At 48.5% G+C, this 20,811-nt stretch overlaps 1 protein-coding gene across 1 annotated transcript in view; it reads left to right on the forward strand.

Annotated features, from left to right (window-relative positions):
* The first annotated feature begins 1,800 nt into the window (after nucleotides 1-1,800).
* The window catches only part of LOC108315470 (translation initiation factor IF-2-like), a 45,572-nt gene continuing 26,561 nt past the window's right edge, over nucleotides 1,801-20,811 (forward strand). The window contains exon 1 of the mRNA XM_017544818.2: nucleotides 1,801-1,964. Coding sequence (XP_017400307.1) covers nucleotides 1,801-1,964 — 164 coding nt within the window. The remainder of the gene's footprint in view (nucleotides 1,965-20,811) is intronic.

Raw genomic sequence — 20,811 nt, forward strand, 5'->3', positions numbered from 1 at the left:
CTTCAGAAATGTAGAGATCCGCCTGTTTCAGCAGCTCTCCAATGATTAGGACATTGGAAGTTGTACCATCACCAGTTATATCATCCTGGGCTGTTGCTACCTTTGCTATTAAGGAAGCTGTTGAGTGCTGAATTTGCATTTCGTGAAGCAGCACATTGCCGTCTTTAGTAAGCTTGATGTCTCCAGCGCCAGAAACAAGCATCTTCATGGTGCCCTTGGGCCCCAGGTTGGTCCTCAGCACGTCCTGCAGACCCCGCGCCGCGCTGATGTTGACCGCCAGCGCCGCCTGTGCTCGGGCCACCTCGGCCTTGGGGTTCAGGGTCTTGACCGCCGCCATAGCTGCTCCAGTGGAGGAAAAGGAAGCGACTCGGCATGCGGAAAGCTCAGAGCCGGCGCGGCGTGGCCGGGAGGCACTATCCGGGTCTTCTCTAATTTCAGTATTTTTAATAGAGACGGGGTATCACCATATTAGCCAGGCTGGGCTCGAACTCCTGACCTCATGATCCACCCACCTCAGCCTCCCAAAGTGCTGAGATTACAGGCGTGAGCCACCACACCCAGCCAGGGTCCCTTTTATAAGGGCACTAATCCTGTGCATGAGGCTCCACCCTCATGACCCAAGCACCTGCCTAATGCTCCACCTCCTAATACTGTCACTTTGGGGGTTAGGATTTCAACATATGAATTTTGTCGGGGACACAAACTTTCAGTCCATGGCACACTTCTTTCCTCCAAAACAAGTAAAAAGGTGGAAGGGGGATTTGGAAAGCAGCAAAAGGAACTCTAGAGGAAAGAAACATCCCACCAGATCTAAGACAGGATCTTTATTCTTTTATAACGCAGCAAGTATGTGCTTACCATGTGCCAAGCATGTTGCAAGAACTCACTTAATCCTCACAACAGCCCCATAGAGGAAGTCCATTGTTATCTTTACATACGAGGAAGCTGAGGTACAGATAGGTTAAGTAATTTGCCCAAGGTTACTGGGCTAGTAAGTGGCAAATTCAGAGTTTTTCACCCAGTCTGTCTCTAGAGCCTGAAGTCTGAACTCCCACGTAGACTGCTTCTAATTTTAGGCTATTGCGATCAATCCAATCCTCCTGTGTATCAGTGTCAGGCTGAATTCCACTCTCCCTCTGTCTAAATATTCATGGCTTCACTTCGCTCTCCGGGTGTCTCCTGTGAGGCTCACATTCCTGCTTGCGGTGGCTGATTCAGTCCCTACATTGTCTAGAGTCACCCACCAGTCCACTTGCCAGGCCAGGCCTGGGCAGAGCGCCCTTGGCATCCCTGGAAGAGCCTTCTGGACGGAGGATAGGAGCTTTTCTGAGCCCTTCATAATAAAATGTAATCTGAGAAAATGGACAGCGATGACAAGTCACTTTCGGGGTGGAAAGGGGATTCACAAGGAGAGATGAAGGGGAACAGGGGAGAGATTTGTTACTGCTCACACAAAATATTACAGATGTAGGGGCTGCAAGCTTGTCCTTCGGACAGGTAAGAAGCAGTGGCCAAGGCAGTGAGTGAGGGGCCTTCTCTGAGCTCTGTGTTGCAGCACAGGTGACTCCAGATGAGCAGGATGCCATGGGGTCTAATATGGTAAGGTGGACACCATGCTGGGGATGTAACCCCCCAGGCTTACTTCCCGGAAGCGACAGTCAACCTGTGTTAACATATCCTTCCCTTCTACTTTGCTCACCCAAATATCTGTTCCTAGGCATCTCAACACCACTCCTTCCCTGCCAGGGCCCCACACCCAAGTTTTGCCACCTGCGTCTTCAGGGACCAGAACAGGCACGCATGATATCTACTTCCACAGGGGAGTCAGATAAGGCGAAGGGATCCCTCACCAGGATGTGGCTTGCAAAAACGTCTAAGTGGATGGGTGAGAGACAGATTGAGGCCTGTGCCCACTCAGGTTCTCCTTCTCCTGCCGAGGGCAGAGGAACGGCCCTGCCCGACAGGTGCGGCCCAGCCAGCAGCCGACAGCCTACCTTGCTGCCATAGAGGGACCAGGATGGGAGGCGGGGCTTGGCCAGACCCTCTGAGGACCACTCATTCCTGGTTGAGACCACTCAGGCCTTCAACAGGAAAGGTTTGAATTTGTAGAAACTTCTGCAGAAACTTGGGCCAGAGAAGCTCCAGCTTGTTGGGGAGAGAGGCTGAGAGCTGAGTGGAGCAGCTCCTGGTTGCCTTCCAGAAGCATCCCTCACTGTTTTCTGAGACACAAAGTCCTGAAGCCTTTGCTCACCCAGGGACAGTCAGCAGCAACCATCATGGGGACAACAGATAGTGTGGCCAGATGACCCTACCAGCTAGAAGTAAGGTTGGAAATAGAAATTCAAGTTGGCAAACACAGACTGAACATGCAGTATGGTGCCAGGCTCCTGCGACCAAGAATAAGATTTCCCATCATGCAAGGCAGAGCCAGGGGCACTGTTTATTAAAAGAGATGCCATGCTGGGGAAGAGGCAGAAAAAAGACCCTGGGCCTGAGGAGCTGAGATGCCTGTTGTGGAGATGGCATCAGAGCTGGATCGTGAGGAACAGGAGTATTCCAACAGAGAGGGCTGGGGAAGGCATTGCCGACAGGGGGAACAGTGCAAGCAAAGGCAGAGAACTGGAAAGTCATGGACATGGGTCAGGCAGTGAACAGTCAGCCAGCCAAGATGAGCGGGAGATGCAGCTTGGATGGAAGGTGGGCAGAACCTTGTAGGCACCTGGGTGTGTCTTACAAAAATCTGGAATTTCTTCTATGGGAAATACAAGGCATCACAGGTTGACACGCAGGGGGACTGAGTGTTGAAGGAGGTAGCTAGAGATCAGATGAAGAAAGGCAGGTGAGCAGGAGGGAAGAAAGCAGGAAATGATGCCCCGTGAGCTTCCAAAGTCACTGTCCTCCGTCAACAGCACATTGGACAAGGCCTCAGATTTCAAAATGTTCAAATATGTCCATTGGTGGTCACGGTTTGAGACCTCTCTCAAGGTTCCATACTTTGTGGCACCTGGGCACCTGGCAGGGGGTGGAGGCGCTGCTGAGGAAGGTAATCAACTCCAACCTGAAGCAGGATGCAACTGTCCTGCCTAGTGGGCGGCAGCAGGTGACCCTGAGCACAAACTCTTCACGTCCATTGCTTCTCCACCAGCTGCATGCAGTTCCCCCAAGTTCCACTCAGCTGGCCTCTGACAGCTCTGACAGCAAAGTTTTGCCGTGTGAAGCCCAAATTCAGCCTATTTTCAACAAGGAGGGGAAACAAAACTACATAGAACTGGAGAGTGAACAGGTCATACGAGAGACTCTGCGGCTCTTGTCATGTTCATAGTAGACAAAGCCATTCATTCTAAAGAAGGAGTCAAAGATTTCATGGTTTTGTTTTATTTAAGTTATTCATGCATTTATTTTAGGAAACCAAATGTGAATTCAATGCTAACTTCCCTCAATTCTTCTTCAGTCATTTGCTTTAGGAATACTTTGGGAGAATAAAATAATTCCGCAGTTTGGTTGAGTTAAAAGTTCCCCAGGAGGGCCATTTTCTTCCTCTCCCCTCACTGCGATTTCTGAGCCCACAGCGGAGGGCCTGGGGGAGGAGTTGAGGCATTTGGGCATCTTCTCTTCACGACCAGCACCAGCAGCCAGGGTCCCCCTGTACTCCCCCCATTTCCGTTCCGTTCACCGTGAATGGCAGATTCCTCTGTCCGGGTCGGGTTTCCAATCACCATAGAAACAAACTGGAGGCAGTTTCATTAATCATTTAGAGCACAAGAAGTCTAGGTCAGTCTGATTGCAGCATATAGGGTATCATCTCTGGGCCACATGGGACTCAGTCGATTTGAATTAAAAAAGATTAAGCTGCTCTGGGCTGCCTGGCCCCATCAGTTTAAGTTCTCATGTAACAGTGGTCTCTGGAGCCATATGGATTAGTGAGTGAAGCTATGCATTTATGTGGCAGGATTCGGTGAAACATTAGATGGCTGCAGGTGTCTGAGGGGAAGAGGACAGGGATCACATACAGGTTTTTTTTTTATACTTGTTGCTGTTCTTTTGAAACTGGAAACAATAACTCAGTTTTATTTCTCCAGTGACAGTTACCACTCTTGCTGACCATGAAATGGTACATTTGTTACCCGGGTGGGGTTTATAGTTCACAATGAAAGGGTCGAAATGGTCTGTGAGGAACCCTGAGAAGGCTGTGTTCTCTACCTTCTCCAGGGTAGCGGATGAGGATGCTGACTTTTTTTTTTTTTCTTTTTTCTATGGAGTGGCAAGAAACGCATCAAATAAATATTGATGACATTTTAGTTTTGCTCGAATCAAGATTTATGAGCCCCAGGAAATTGACTTAGAGGCAGCTACAAATCAATGTCGCTCTGAAAGAGTTGCGTAGGGACCCCTCAAAATGAGTGCCCCCCTTCCAAAGTACCTACCTTATTTATGGGCCTCTCTGGGACTTCAAAGAAGGTCAGTAACTTAGGCCAGACCGTTTTATTGCTCATGGAGCTAAGATGTTTTAGGAGGAAGATGCAGGTTACAGTGTATTAGGAAGCCTGTCTTGGGCGGTGGGCAAGAGCTTTCTGCATATTGAACTGTCAATCTAAAACTTACCACACTCTGGCTTCCCACAGAATCATTCCTAAATCTTCTCAGCAGACCTAGTATGGTCGGAAGTCTCTGGTGATAAGCCCAAAGTAGAAAGAACTTTTGTGCTCTTCTCCCTGCAGCCCACTTTGGAGCCATTGCCTTGGACTAACAAGGAGGCAGCCGGGCCTGGTAGGAATCAGTTACAGGGTTCTGTGGGGTGTTGCCACAGGCCATCTAGTTCCAATTTGGCATTTTGTTTTTCTTCACTGTGACAGTGATGATCCTGTGTGCTTTGCTGAGAATGCCAGAAAGCAGGGACCGGTCTGGACTCTGTGTCTAGCCCATCTTAATGGCCTTTGTTCAGCAGGAGCAGCTTATGGTGGTGGAGAAGCCTGGAGTCGGGAGACCAAGTTCTCAAGCCAGCCATGCTACTGCCGCCTGGCGGTGTCTCTTTGGGCAAGTCATGCTGCTTTCTGGGCCTCTATTTTCCCATCTCTGAGTTAAGAAACTTGACCATCTTCTTCCAGTTCCAAGGTTCTAAAATCCATTCCCACTCATTGAGCACTTGATGGGTTATGAAAGAGGAGAAAATATGGCTCCAGTGTCTGGGAGTCTGTGTGGTGGGACAGGGGCAGAGCCGGCATGAGCACAAATCTTCTTATCTAGCCTCGGTCAATCTTTTCTTCCTCTGAACATCACAGCACATCCAGACAGGACTCACAATGCAGTATCCAGTAGTCATCTGTCTGCTGCAATTGCCAACATTGGCGTGGGTGATAACCTTGGCTCGCCAAGTGGCCGGCAGCCTTGCTGGGGCAGGACCGTGCCCTCAGAACCCCATTCCACCTGGTAGAGGGCTGAGCCCCTAGAAGACCAGAGCTCTATTAACTGCCAGACCTTGTTGAGAGAGAAGAAAGAAGATGGAACACAGGAAACAGGGGAGTAAATTTCCCATGAGAAAGCACCAACAGAGACTCTACAGAGAGGATATAGTAAACTGATTTAGAACCCACATGAGGGTGCTGGAATTGTGGATTTGACTTGCTAGTGGTGACTTTCAGCAAGCTGTTTAATGGCCGAAAGCCTCAGCACAGCAGGAAGATCCCAACTGCTGGGGTTGGATGTCCTGGGTACCCCGTCTCTGTCACCTGCTACTTAGTGCAAGCTTAGTCAAATGGCTTAATGTGGGGGGCTCTCTGATCCCTCCAGGATTTTGTTTCAAGAAGGAAGGACTTAAATTTGCAGCCACCGGGAGAGCTGCCTGCTGAAAGTCCTCAGCTGTCAGCCTCCTAGAGGGATTGCCTCAGCCCGAGAGAGTGATTTGCCCAGGGTCAGGCTCCCTTCCAGGACAGCCTGTTTCCAGTGAGTGACCAGGACAGGGATCCCTCTAGTGCCTTGGAACAGCTCTGCAAGGCAATCCTAGCTTCAGGGGTCCCTGGGGAGTCAGCTGAGACCCTCATTTGAACTGAACGGAAGCTCAGCTTTTTCCTCTGTCCAATCCTGCTTCCATGCCTTCCTCCTTTCACAGGTATTCATCCCCCAAAGCACTCTCTAAAACACACCCTGCCTGCTCATTGCTAATTTCCATCTCAGAGTTGCTTCAAAAGAAACCTCAACAGTGAAATTTTACAATTCTGAATCACGTGTCCTCATCTACAACACAGACAATGACGGTGCCTAGCCCACAGGGCCGGGTGCAGTTTAAATGAGATAATCCATGTAAAGCATTTCACTCATTTCCTGGCATAATGCAATCATACTATGGACGAGATATATATTTGCCTAATACAAACTATTTTGCAGATAAAGTGAGTTTGATTTTGAAGAATGATTATAAATCAGAACCCTGGTTTTTAGCTGGGCACATGACCGCTCAGAATGAAAAGGATTTTTGCCAGCTCTTCCAGAAGTTAGATGTGTTTACATGATTAAGTTCTGACCAATGAGATATATTTTTAAATGGCATATGTAATTCCCAGAGAATGTCCTTAAAGATAGGAAGCATGCCATCTGTCTTTCTGTTCTCCTTGCTAAAATATGGATGTCATGGCTGCAGCTCCAGCAGCTATCTTGGGCCATAAGGTGACCTTGGAAATGGCAACCAGGCACACCAGAGCATCAGGACAGAAGAATCGTGGGTCACCCTTACCAGCCCTGGAGCGCGTCTAGACTAGCATATGGGAGAGAAACACGCCGCTGTCGTTTTGAGTTTTCCGTTAATTGTATACAAACCTAATCCTAACTTTACACAGAGGGACTTCCAAGTGTGTAAAGAGACCATGAGCAAAGGCTCAGATGGTTATGGAGCATTCACAGAACAGTAAAGGGACCAGCCAACGGATAATAACAGTAATCCTTCATGTTCATATTGTGCTTTGCAGCTAATGTTCATATTACGCTTCGAACTTTCAAATTCTTTGCCATTCCATCTCCACAAGTCCAGAAGAAGAATTTATTACCTTGATTTATCGTGAAATTTATTATCTTTGCAAATAAGGTCCCGAGGTCATACAAATAGGAAGCAACAGAGTCAAAGCCAGAACTCAGATTTCGGAGGCCAGAGCATGGGCTTCCTCCATTGCACCAGACATATACCCTTGACAATTCACCCAAACCAACTTAGGTAACAACACTCTTGCCTAAAACTTGTGTCCGGTAAACATACAGTGGTGCATATGCAGCAGGACGGTTTTAACTGTTTTTAAGTCATCTCGTACTCTTTAATGTTCTGTTATTGACATTAATTGTACACCTACAATGTGATAGGCATCATGCTTCATCATGCCAAGTGCTTTGACACACGCTGATCTCCCGTCTTCCGCAAATTAGCTCTTTATCCTACACTTCCAATTTCTGTTTTCTGCCATGCTTCTGCCTCCATAAGTCTTTTCTGGTGGCCTCAAGAAAATTAAGTCATTTCTTCATCCACTGCCCTCTCTTGCCTCATGGGGCAGCTCCCAGGTGGAGTCATGCAATACCCCTTTAACCAAATCTAGGTCAGTCCCAGAGAGAAGAAACCAGCTGGTTTCTGAAGGAGTCTCCTGTTTAGGCCAGGAAAAAGAAACATAGTTCTTACAAGTAAGTGAGTATGATGGTTAATACTGAATGTCAACTTAATTGGATTGAAGGATGCATAGTATTGTCCCTGGATGTGTCGTGAGGGTGTTGCCAAACGCAATTAGCATTTGAGTCAGTGGGCTGGGAAGGCAGACCCACCCTTAATCTGGTGGGTGCAAGCTAATCAGCTGCCAGTGAATATAAATAAGGCAGAAAAACGTGAAAAGGTGAGAGTGGCCTAGCCTCCCAGGCTTAATCGTTCACCCATGCTAGATGCTTCCTGCCCGCAAACATCAGACTCCCAGTTCTTCAGTTTTGAGACTCAGGCTGGCTTTCCTTGCTCCTCAGCTTACAGATGGCCTATTGTGGGACCTTGTGATCGTGTAAGTTAATACTTAATAAACTCCATGTATAAACTCCATGAGGGATAGGAAACTATTATTTTCCCAGGGCTGCCATATATACACACATATATATAATCTCCTGACTAATACAGTGAGGGATAGGATATTGTATTATTTTCCCAGGGCTACCATAACAAATTACCACAAACTGGGTGGCTTACAACAACAGGAATTTATTCTCTCACAGTTCTAGAGGCAAGAATTCCAAAATAAAGCTGTTGCCACGGGTAGTTCCATCTGGGTGCTCAGAGGGAGCGTCTATGTCATGCCTCTCCCCCAGTATCTGGTGGCTGCCAGCAATCCCAGGCATTTCTCAGCTTGTAGAGACATCGCACCAATGTCTGCCTCCATTTTCGCATGGCATTCCCCCTGTGCCTCTCGCTCTGTGTCTAATAAACCTTCTCTTCTTATGAGGACATCAGTGATGGGATTAGGGCCCATCCCTAATCTAGTATGACCGCATCTTAACTTGATTACACCTGCAAAGACCCTAATTCTGAGGAAGGCCACTTTCATAGGGACTAGGGTTAAGACTTCAACATTTCTCTTTGGGAGATACAGTTCAACCCATAACAAAAACCAAGCGGAAACTCTGCAGCCAGAGCAATGCATTTCTAATCCTGCTTGGTCTCACCACCCTTAAGACCTTGGGAAACTGAGGTAACCTGTTTGAAACTCAGATTCCTTCTCTGTGTGAAAAATCATAACAATATATAGGAGAGACCTTGACAGGCTTAAATGAGAAAAAAAAATAAAAAGGTCAAACATCCAGCTCATTGTCTAATATGTACTGAGTGGTCTTTCCCTCCCTTCTCCAGGTGGATACCAAGAAAGAGCTGGGAGAGGGAGACAGAGGGCTAAAGAGACTTTGTGTGATGGGGAAATACCACCTCAATCAACAAGATTAGAGTCATGGCTAAAACTCAGAATCAGCCCGGTAAAGCAGTGTAAGGGGGACCACTTGACAGAGGAGGACTACGCTTTCTGAAGGAGAGTGGGGAAGCTGGAAGTGACTGGTTTTCTGCAGCTGAAACAGGCTGGGGAATTCAGAGAAGGTATCATCAAAGTTTATACACAAAGTCAATGGGACCTACTCCAGAAGTGAACTAATTCCTTCTGGGCCCAAGACTTCTGAGGAAAGGAGGAAGGCAATGTCAGGATGAGGGGAGAAAACCCAGGATCCAGAAGGGCAGGCCACATCCGAGGACATGAGGAAGCGTGCACTGCTCAGCACTGGGCCACAGCAAACGCACCCGAGGGGCCATCAGAGTCAGACATGTTTAGGCCGAGGCCTTCCAGGTTCATCTCCTCACACCTGGGAGGGGCTCCTCAGTGAGGAGGAGCAGGGACCGCTGCTAGGTCAGGCCACAGAACCTCTCGCTGCTCCCGGCACCACCTGAGTGGGCATCGTGAATGTGCTGGCATTCTCACTTCCCACAGAGCCCCACGGTAAATAACTGAAGAAGTCCAGGGGAGGTGGTCAGATGCCCAGGAAGGATGGGGCAGGGAAGCAGAGAATGAGTTATCAATAGATGTCAGGCTGCATACTCACCTGGCCAGACCATACCAGGGTCCATGAGAAACATCAAACATTCCAGGGGCTTAGACAGAAGTGTTGATTGCCATCTTGCTTTGCCTAATCATGGGTGATGGTTGCTAACCCTCAAAAGTCAGCCTAGGCAAACCCTGAGCCACTCTCCCCAAAATCATCAACTTATCCTCATCCGTGTCCCCCATCCAAACTCCCTGCCGCTGCTCAGTCACTCAGTGAGGCCCCAGGTGCGGGGCCTCATTGCCATCTTTGAGTCCTACCCACCCTTGCCCACAAGCCCTACATTCCATCACCTGAAGCCTTGTGCTCTGCTGTGCTACTCATGAGCTCCATGAAGACAAGGACCATGCCTTACTTACCTTCTGTCCCCCACACGAGTGCCTAACACAAAGGCCTGCCCATAGTAGGTGTTCAATACAAGCAAATGGCACCTCCCACTCCCCCAAGGCCCTCCCTAAGGCCTCCCTCAAAAGAAAAACAATCCTGTGTACAGGGCAGATAAGAGGAGTGTTTCCCCACAGGTTGAAGCTGAGAAGAGGGGAAAAAAGAAGGGAGGAGGTGGGGAGGGGTGGAAGGGAAGCAGCTCAGTGGAAGGTGTTGGACAATTTGCCCAGGATTCAAGCTTATCTCAGAGTCTTCACAACATATCTTTTCACATCTGAGGGCAGGTGTCTTAGTCTGTTTTGTGTTGCTATAACAAAAAAATCCAAGACTGCGTAGTTTATAATGAACAGAGATTATTGGCTCACAGTTCTGCAGGGTGGGAAGCCCAAGATCGAGCCAACAGGGCTGGCAATTCTGACTCTAAGATGGGGCCTCAAACACTGCATCTTCACATGGTGGAAGGCGGAAGAGCAGAGGCGAAAGGGAGCTGAGCTCATCCTTTTATAAAGACATGAATCCCACCCAAGAGGTCAGAGCTCCCATGACCTAATCACCTCTTAAATGTTCCACCTCTTAGCACCGTTACTATTGCAATTAAATTTCAGCATGAGTCCAGGCAGGTGAGCAGCTCTTGTCTACCTTGTTTGTAACAGAGTGTGGCAGCCAGCCTTTCGAGTTCCCTCCTGGGTCAGTCTCATTCCCAGAGTGGAGCCATGCCTTCCTTTTCTTCATGCCTCAAACACACACACATGTGCCCACACATGGGTACTCTCTCTCTCTCTCACACACACACACACACACACACACTGGATACTCAATTAATAGACAATTAAGATAGGTTGATTCATATATAGTTGTCTTTCAGTATGTATGGGGGATTGGTTCCAGGACTCCCACATATACCAAAATTCACACATACTCGAGACCTGCAGTCAGCCCTGTGGAATCCAAGTGTGCAGAAAGGCAGCCCTTCATATACACAGGTTTCGTGTCTGTTTCCATTCACGTTTGCTTAAAAACAAATGCATATGATTGGACTTTCACAGTTCAAACCCTGATGTTCAAGGATCCACTGTCCTACCAAACCCCACCATCAGCACCAGCAGGCACTGTGAGTGCAGGGATAACGTGGCTTTATTTCCCAATCCCATGTCCCTCTTCAAAGTCAGGGAGCTTCTCTGAAAACTGTAAGTGGACTCTCTGACCCTCTCCCTCAGATGATACCTCCCCACCCTGTCACACCTCCCAGTCCCAGGGTGGCCAGATGTATGCAACATCTCAGGAGGCCATGGAAGGCAAGAACAGACCCCGTCTCCCTGCCCCAATCTCCCTACCCCCAGTCAATGACTCCGTTTAACCCCAGGATAACACTGTTTCGGGTAAGTATGGCCTTTCCCCAAGAGGTTGTTTCACTGCTCGAGCTCACCCTGGTAACCCTTGGTGGGAAACATTGAAAAGTTTGGTCTCAGGCTCCAGGGCCCTTCGCACACAGAGAAGGTGCACGCGCCCTCTGGCTGCTCTCCCCACCACGTGGTTTTCACAGCGTTTTGACCTGATTCCTCTGCCTCAGGGGCCTCCTGACAACATAAGAAATTCAGAGCTGAAAGACTTTAACCTGTCCAACCTTCAGCACGAAAGGGGACACATTATGCTGTATGACCTTGGGAAAATCACTTCACTTCGGGGCCTCAGTTTCCACACATGTAAAATGGGGATAAGGAAAGAACCCAGCTCCTGAGATTGACATGAAGAGAGCATGAGATGATGCGCAGGATGCCCGTAGCACAGTGCAGGACGTGCAGTGAGGGCTCAATATATGCCAGTTGCTATTTTTCTACATGTGTGTTTAGCAACGTTTTTAAACGGAATCCTATTGTGCATTATCTTTTGTAACTTTTTTTCACTCATTTAGTGTGAACATTTCCCTAGATCATTAAATATTCTTCAATTCATCTCAGGAGTTATGGTAATTTATTTAACCACTCTCAGCGGGATTATTCTGTAAACTAGTGTTTTAAACCCAGGCTCCCAGGTCGGAGTCACAAGGGTAGAGTGGGCATGGGGGTGGATCCTCTGGAGCTCCTGACCCGCCTGCCCCCCACCCCCAGTCATCACTGCCCTCTGCCTGCGCCCCCCTCCCCATCTTCAGCTGGAATCAATCGTGCTCCCTTCCGGCCCTTCCCTCCTGCCCCATAACATCAATCAACCAACAGCCACCATTGTGTGCCCAGCCCAGTGCCAGCAATACAAGGAGCACCTGAAAGAAGAGAGGTTGCTCTGCCTTCAAGGACCCTGCTGTCTGTCTAGAGAGGCAAACTATGCACCTGTCAGACAATCAGAGAATGGAGAGGTAGACAGGGATAAGGGTGTGGTGGGAACTGGTGTTCCTGGGAGCCCTGGCAACAGAGAGGGCCCTCCAGAGGAGAGAAACAGTGGGGAAATGCGCACAATGACCAGTTGGACACTGAGTCGGGAGAGCATGGGGTGGGGGCTGGTTAGAGGTTAGAGTTAGACAGAAGTACAGCTGTGAGCCCTTGTGGGGTTACAGTCCTGCTGGGGTCTGGGCTGATGGAGCATGCTGGATTGTGGGGCCCCAGCTCAGAACTAATGCCCCCAGTGGCTAGGGGCAATCATTTCGAAATGAAGGTAATGATCCAATTAGTGGTTATCCATCAAGTTCAGTTATCTCTCCTTGGGCTGCGGAGCAGAGAAGCTGAGTAAACATGTGCCTTGGACTGTGACATAAAACCAGACTCCCTCGTGCTGGAAAATGAGTTCAAGATGCGGGCTGAGCCACCTCTGGGGCCTGCAGGTTAGCGTCTCCGTGGCCGAAAGAGGCAGGGAAGCCTTCGGCACTCACAAGGGGTTGGGTCTCTGAGCTGGCAGCTCCCTCTCTCACCTCCCCCACCTCCCACCTGGGCCCCTCATCCCACTGTGAGAATCGGGAGAGGCCGCTGGTGGCTGTGGGCCTGGGGAAGAGCTCACAAGCACAGCCAGAGTCTGACCTGGCTCCCAATCAGAGGCTTCCGTGCAATTCGGCCGTAGCCTTGAGCCCCCCAGCCCCCAGCTCAGAGCTTCCAGAAGCCTTCACTGGCCTCACCAGCTCACCACCACCCCACATGCACTGTCTCTGCAACACATTTTCAGACTGGTATTCCGTCTTGAGCCTCTTTATTTCAATTCCAGGTTCCCTAAAGACAAGGGCTTTCTGGGGCTTCTCATGGAACCAACTCTGTAGTGGGAAGGAGCGCAGGACAGTCACCTATTCTATTTGTCATTTTTAAATGAAGAAACTGAGGCCCAGGGAGGGGAACTGATGGGCTGGGTTACACATCATTAGCTGATACCTTATTCAGGATCAGAGCCACGTCTCCAGCTAAACAACTAGATATTGAATGCTACTGTGTGTCAGGCACTGTTGTTCTGAACAGAAACAGACAATAATGCCCACCCCCCTGTGGCTCACGTCTAGTGCCATGACGCAGGCAATCAGGAAATTAAACAAGCAAAAATATACAGCACATCACATGCTGAAAAGTGCTACGGAGAAAACTAAAGCAGGGAAGGGGGTGTGGATTCCTTGCTTCTTCCCCAGGGCCTGGGTGAGCACTCAGTGACCTTAGGTGGCTCTCTGCTCTGGGATACACAGATCTGCTTTCAAATGGGCCAGTCACCCTGTGTGCTCATTTCATTATGCATGGACCAACTGCATATTAATTGCAGTATGTTTTCAACAGTTACCTAGTTCTACCAAAAAGACACATTCACTTGCAACACTATTCACAAGAAAGAAGGGGGCTTTGGGGGAGACCTTTTGACAACAGCCGCTGGGAAGGTCTTCTGGGAAGGTGGCATATGAGCAAAGGCCTGGAGGAGGTGAAAGAGAGAGATGTGGCTCAGATGCAAAGACCCTCAGGCAGGGGAGTGCCTGGCAAGCTGCAGAACATTGAGAAGGCCAGAGTGGCCTGAGCAGGGTGAGGAGACACCGTGGGGAGGTCGGGCAGGCTAGGCAGGGCAGGCACGATCACAGAGTACCAAGCTTTGCAGGTCCCTAAGGACACTCTGGCTTTTGCTCTGCATGAGATGATTATAGGGGTGGGGGAAGGTGGGGGTGGGGGGTGTGGAATGGCTTGAGGTGGCTTAAGTTTTAAAACAATCGCTTTGGCTGTTCTTCCCCATGTCACCGAGGGTGCCCACACGACACGCCTGCCTCACGGAACATAGCAGACATGCTCAATAAATGCCAAACAAATGAGCAATGAGACAGACGGGAATTCTACGCAGAGTGAACACGAAGGCAACCTTCAGAGTGGTTGGACCTGCAGGTGTGTCTACCTGGAGAGCGCTGGCCAGCAAGGAGGGCCTGGGCACAGGGTTCACGGGAAAGGCATGGGTGGGTGGGGTGGGAAAGAGAATGTGCCCAAGGTCTGCCTTGGTGTCTCCAAGTCAAGAGGGACTTGGGGCTGAGGTCCTCTGAGAGGCTCGAAATCCACTTGGACAAAGAAGTCCATGGTGTGTTCTACTCAGGGGACGGGGGTGTGCAGCCCCTCAGGAGCTCGGGCCGGGGCGGGGAACACTGAGGGAACAAGGCTTCTCGCTCTCAGGAAGCCTCTCAAATCTCCTTCACTGGAACATAAGCCATTTACCCTCATCTCCCCCAGGAGGAGGGTCCAAGCCATCATCTCAAACAACCACTGGCCAGTCATTCACACTGGGCAGCCCTTCGTGAGCCATTTTCTGATGCTGCCTCTCACCCAAAAGGCCCTGAAATGCTCTTGGTGACATATTTGGAACTGGCCTCCAATGTCTCTACCCTCTGCTCATGGGAACAGCCACCCCTGTCCCCAGCCCCCTCAGGCTATTGGAAAAGAAGGCTACAGGTTTGGCCTGCTCAGTCATTTCCCAGTGGAATTAATTTCACACTGCACTTTATCCCTCAGCCCCTGCTTGTAATGTTCAGAGCTGCCTCAGGAAGTTACTTTGCAGAACACAGTCTCTACCTACCCCTGACTTGGCTTATCCTGGCCTGGTCACCCCAACTCACTTCTTAGTACCTGGACTTCACAGGGGCCATTGGATGAGACACTCCTCTCAGCTCCTGACCTGGAGAGATCACAGAATGACATTACTCAAGCTAGAACATCCTTGGTTCCAGGACACCACCAACCTCTCTGCGTTCTATTCTCTACTCTGACCACAAAGGGGCAGGACCCTTCTTCAAATCCTGAAATGGTAGGCCCTTTTTCCATCCTGGAACCTGCCCATCTGGACATTGCTGGTCCTCAAAGACATCTAGCAGAGGCAGCACACAAGCCCTGTATTGAGGCCAGCCCCCTTCTGTAGCAAGAATGCAGAAGTTGAGGCATGGGGCTTCCAATCTGCAGACGTTTCTTTGTGGATTCCTAGCTTCTTCTTTATGGCCTGGGTGAGCACTCAGTGACCTTAGGTGGCTCTCTTTGCTCTGGGATACACAGGTCTGCTTTCAAATGGCCCAGTCACCCTGTGTGCTCATCTCATTATGCATGGACCAACTGCATACTAATTGCAGTATGTTTTCAACAGTTACCTAGTTCTACCAAAAAGAGACATTCACTTGCAACACCACTCACAATAGCAAAGACATGGAATCAACCTAGACGCCCATCAATTATGTACTGGATAAAGAAAGTGTGTGTGGGGGGGTGGGGAGGGCGGGGTGTCACATGAAAAAATACAAAAACAAAATCATGTCCTTCGCAGGCACATGAATATAGCTAGAGGCCATTATCTTAAGTGAATTAACACAGGACTAGAAAACCAGATGCCGCATGTTCTCACTTATAAGTAGGAGCTAAACATGGAGCACACATGGACATAAAGAGGGGAGCAGTAGACAATGGGAACTCCCAGAGGGGAGAGGGTAGGAGGAGCAAGGGTTGAAAAGCTACCTATCGGGTGCTATGCTCACTCCCTGGATGATAAGATCGTTCAGACACCAAGCCTCAATGAAACACAATATATCAATGTAACAAAACTGCACATGTGCCCACTGAACCTAAAATAAAAATTGAAAGAGAAATAAATTAACAGTTAAATGCTTTCCTTTTTCTGGGACTTCTTCTGTCCTTCCCTCTACTTCTAACTTGAAAGTCCACCACGGGCTTCAAAGATGAATCCCAGCTCTGCTGCTTACATGCTGTGTGACCCTGAGCAAATGATTTTTTTTTTTTTTTTTTGAGATGGAATCTCACTCTGTTTACCAGGCTGGAGTGCAGCAGCATGACATCAGCTCGCTGCAACCTCCGCCTCCTGTGTTCAAGCAATTCTCCTGTCTCAGCCTCCCAAGTAGCTGGGACTGCAGGTGCATACCACCACACCCAGCTAATTTTTGTATTTTTGGTAGAGACAGGGTTTCACCATATTGGTCAGGCTGGTCTTGCACTCCTGACCTCAGGCGATCCTCCTGCCTTGGCCTCCCAAAGTACTGGGATTATAGGTGTAAGCCGCTATGCCTGGCCTGAGCAAGTGATTTAACTCCTCTGAGTCTCAGTTTCTTTATCTGTAAGATGGAAAAAAATAACAAATACTGTATGAAAGTGTTGTCAGCATTGGCAAGTTCAAGGGCAGACTCAATACCTGCTATGGGGCAGGCCCTCTGCTACATGGATGTGGTTATTAGTATTGTTTTAATAACCCTATTTCAAGAGCCACCCTTTCCATAATGCCATTCCTGATTCTTCATCCAAAAATATTTTTATCCACTGCACTTTGTACTTTTCTGATGGAACTTCCCTCAGGGTGATGGTCAGTGGGGGAACTAAGAAAATAGGGGAGGTAAAAATTGTTTAAAGAACAAAAAGATTATTAAACAATAGCTTGATGATTGAATGAGTATACCTGAGTGGCAAAGGGGCTTCACCTCATGTGGTAACATGATTTGGGAAGGGATTGTTTGAAGCGCAGGAGAACAGTGCTGTGGTTAATTAGTGCTGTCCCGGGCCTATCAGGGGGTGTGGGGCAAAGGGAGGGAGAGCATTAGGACAAATACCTAAGGCATGCAGGGCTTAAAACCTAGATGAGTTGCGAGGTACAGCTAACCACCATGGCCCATGTATACCTATGTAACAAACTGCACGTTCTGCACATGTATCCCAGAACTTAAAGTAAAATTTTTTTTTAAATTAATGGTGTCTGCTATAGATAGTGGACCCTATGTAACATATTTGTCTATGATAGAATACAGTACAGATCTACAGAATATTATCCCATCAGAGTCATTGGTCAAAACTCCTCATTTCATAGGTGAAGAAATTGCAGTGTATGCTAAGGTGGACAGTTGTGTAATCTTTATTGACCTGTACATTTTTCATTTGACTATTTCTTTAAATAGCCACAGCCCATAGTAATTAGGAGTAGTAGGTTTTCTAACTCTCCTTGTACAGTTCCTTACAGTACCTCATTGTTTCTTCCTCTAGTGAGACCTCAGAACATTCTGGAAACTTGAGGCCTAAAAAAAGTATGTTGCTCCAAGACACAATGAATGTTTACAGTGCACTCAAGAAAGACAAATTAAGGCATAAAACCATGAAATACATAAAACATGTGGTCCTTCTACAGAAGAGGGGTGGAAGGTGAGGTTATAAGGGAAAAGAGACCCCTGGTCCATAAAGAATCTAAGGTCAGCTGGGTGTGGTAGCTCATGCCTGTAATCCCAGCACTTTGGGAGGCAGAGGTGGGCAGATCATCTGAGGTCAGGAGTTTGAGACCAGCCTGGCCAACACAGTGAAACCCCGTTTCTACCAAAAATACAAAAAATTAGCCTGGCGTGGCGGCCTGTGCCTGTAATCTCAGCTACTAAGGAGGCTGAAGCAGAAGAATCACTTGAACCCGGGAGGCAGATGTTGCAGTGACCCGAGATGGTGCCACTGCACTGCAGTTTGGGTAACCAGCATGAAACTGTGTCTCATAAAAAAAAAAGAATCTACAGTTCCCCTGCATTGTAGCCGGGAGAAGTCCAATGTCAGGACTCAATCAGTATCCATGATGACTGTGAGTTCAGGGGTGAGGGATGCAGGGTAGCAGTAGGGGACTTCCTTGTCTTGAGATTGGGTTACCTTGGAAGTTCAGGAGCTTCCAGAGGTGAGATTGTGCTACAAGGAGGTTCTTCACACTTGCCTCCCTAGGCTGAAGCTGCCGTCTATGCAGCACTGAGACATGACCAAGCACTACTACCTTGTCATCTGGACATCTCCACAGCCTTCTGTGGTCGATGATATTATTTTCATTTTACCCATAAAGACTGGGGTTTAGTGGAATAAGTTCCACGGACAACACAGTGGCAACGTCAAGACTTGCACCCAGAACTCCTGACTCCAAATCCTTACACTATTCCACAGTGCCTGTTGCTCAAGGGTCCTCTTTTCAACAAAGTTTCAGCAAAGACCTGCTTCAGCTGTGAGCGTGGAGTCACCCTCTTGAAGGCTGACCCTCTTTGATCCCACTGGGTATTCATCTCTGAGAGTTGCTGTGACCAGGACTCTGTGAAGAACACCGTCACTACGACTGCTGCTCTCTATCATATGGGAGAGCTCCCTGCTCCCTGAAGGAGACAAGAAGAAAACCTCTGCTTCTGGTGGACCCGCCATGGCCCTGGGCAGCAGGCTGTGCACAGGCAGGAGGGCTGTGGTGTCCCCAGCAAGCCAGCTCTCACTTGTTGAGTTTCTGTTGGTATGCATCCTCCATGGGATCCAACCATATTAAATTGCTTCAAGCAGCCTATAAAATAAAGACAATTGCAATGCCATAAGGAATAGCGTATCCCCAACCATAAATAAATTAGGGCTCTAATTCCATCAAGGCACGTGGGTGACATCACACGCCGTGAGAGCTGGGCTTGGAAGGGCTGTTCACATCACTGCAAATCTGAGATGGAATTACCACCTTCATTTATTTACACATTCTGGTGGCTGGGTGTTGTGACGGATGATTTCTGAAACGTCTGGTCCCTCCAGATTGTGACCCCAGGTTCTGTTCTTCTCCTCCCAGGCCTTGCCCTCCCCTTCCCCATCTCCTTTCCTTTTTCTTTTTTTTTTTCCTTTCTCACACCACTGGGCCCACATTTCCCTCATCATGTTTTGTTTTCTTTGTGTTCCCAGTAAAGACCACAAGGAGGGGAGGCTAGTACTGAGAAGTGGCAAATTCCAGGCGCCGTGGACAGACCTAGGAGAAGTGGGGGAGGCCCGGGGAAAACGAGCCCCTCCTGCGTCAAGATGTGTTGTCTTGCCCAGGGCCATTCATCCAGGGCCTCTCTGGAGACATATAGCCTTTCCTGGCTGGAAATTTCAACTTAATTAAATCTACTAGGTGTGTTCTTGAATGTCAACCATGTCGTAGGCAACGTGTAGCAGTCAGAACCATATGGAACGAAGGAATTTTAGAGGCAGACAGACGTTCAGAGCTCTCAAGTTAGTTTGACTCATTTTATAAATGAGGGACCCAGGAAAGGGGAAGCGATTTTTCTAAGATCATGTGGCAAATCAATGGCAGGGCCACATCTAGACAGCAGAAAAAGTGGGAACGTGGACACTGTCTGCCAGGGTCTTACACCTTAAGTCAGAGAAATAAGACACATCTTCGAAAGGGTTATCTAAAAACTGGATGGAATGTATCATCCGAGCCAAACTGAGGGTCACAAATGCTGAACCCAGGGAAGGACGGAAGCAATACTGGCTGCAGGTTTGGGGCAGATTTCATAGAGGAAGCAGTAGAGTTGGATACTGAAGGGTGGGTGGGATCTCACTTGGCAGAGATTAGAAGGCAGGGGCATTCATTACAGGCAGAGAAATGGCTGAAGCAAAGGCCTGGGAGCTGGAATAAGCATGCTGGCACAGAAGGTCAGTGGGATCCCAATGGAAAAAGGGGTCAGTATCTAAGTGTCATTACCTGAAGGGGCTGGAGGACTCTGCGCTTAACTCTCAGGTCAGCTGAGGGTACTGACTCACGTTCTTGAATAAAAGAAGTAAATGAAAGCATATTTTTGAACTTGGCTAAGCCAACTGCGGTCGGGAGACCAGTATCAGTTTTACCTCACCTGAGACTTACTGAATCCGAATCTGCATTTTAACTTGACCTCCAGGTGGTGACTCCTGGCCACCTATTAGCATTTGAGAAGCCCTGCTTTAAGAAATTTGGCATCGTTTGAATATCATTTCTTCATTATTCCAAAAGCTGCTCCCTGGTGCTGCTTTTTTATTTTCCTGACTAAGAATAACTCCTTAGCCAACATTATTATAATCAGAAATACTTGCAAAGTGAGATAAACCGGCAAATTGTTTTCAAAATAGAGTGACGTTTTCAAGCATATTAAGTTTAACAATTAATGAAGATGGTAGTATTAGATTTTGCAAACACAATTAAGCATCTGTTTATTTCCATTTTGCAGTTCACTTTTTAAACGCTGAAGCCCATGGACCTTCTTCCAACAATCAGACATTTTCTAAGCCCTTGCAAAGCTCTTGGGCTTTAGAATCTAACAGATAAAACAGACCACAGTGCGTCTTGCGGGACCAGGGACTCCCACATAGCTCAGGCCTGCTTCCTGGGAAGGTAGTAAGACCTCAGCAGGGAAATCTGAGGAAGTCCCTGCCCCATCCAAGACCCCTGCCCCATGCCGTGAGATTTCAAGGGAGTGCTCCTGCCTGGAGTTTGATTCACTAAGTGTTGGAGGCACTTCCTCTTCTCCAGACATCACATAAACTTCCTAGATCCTGGTGCTGCCCAGGGCCAGGTGGTAGGTGGAGCCCATAATGGATGAATTTCCCACCAGCCTACCGGATGAGGGTTTAGAGTTGGAATTAA

The sequence above is a fragment of the Cebus imitator genome, unplaced genomic scaffold (genome assembly GCF_001604975.1).
Source record: "Cebus imitator isolate Cc_AM_T3 unplaced genomic scaffold, Cebus_imitator-1.0 Scaffold172, whole genome shotgun sequence".
Taxonomy (NCBI): Eukaryota; Metazoa; Chordata; class Mammalia; order Primates; family Cebidae; genus Cebus; species Cebus imitator.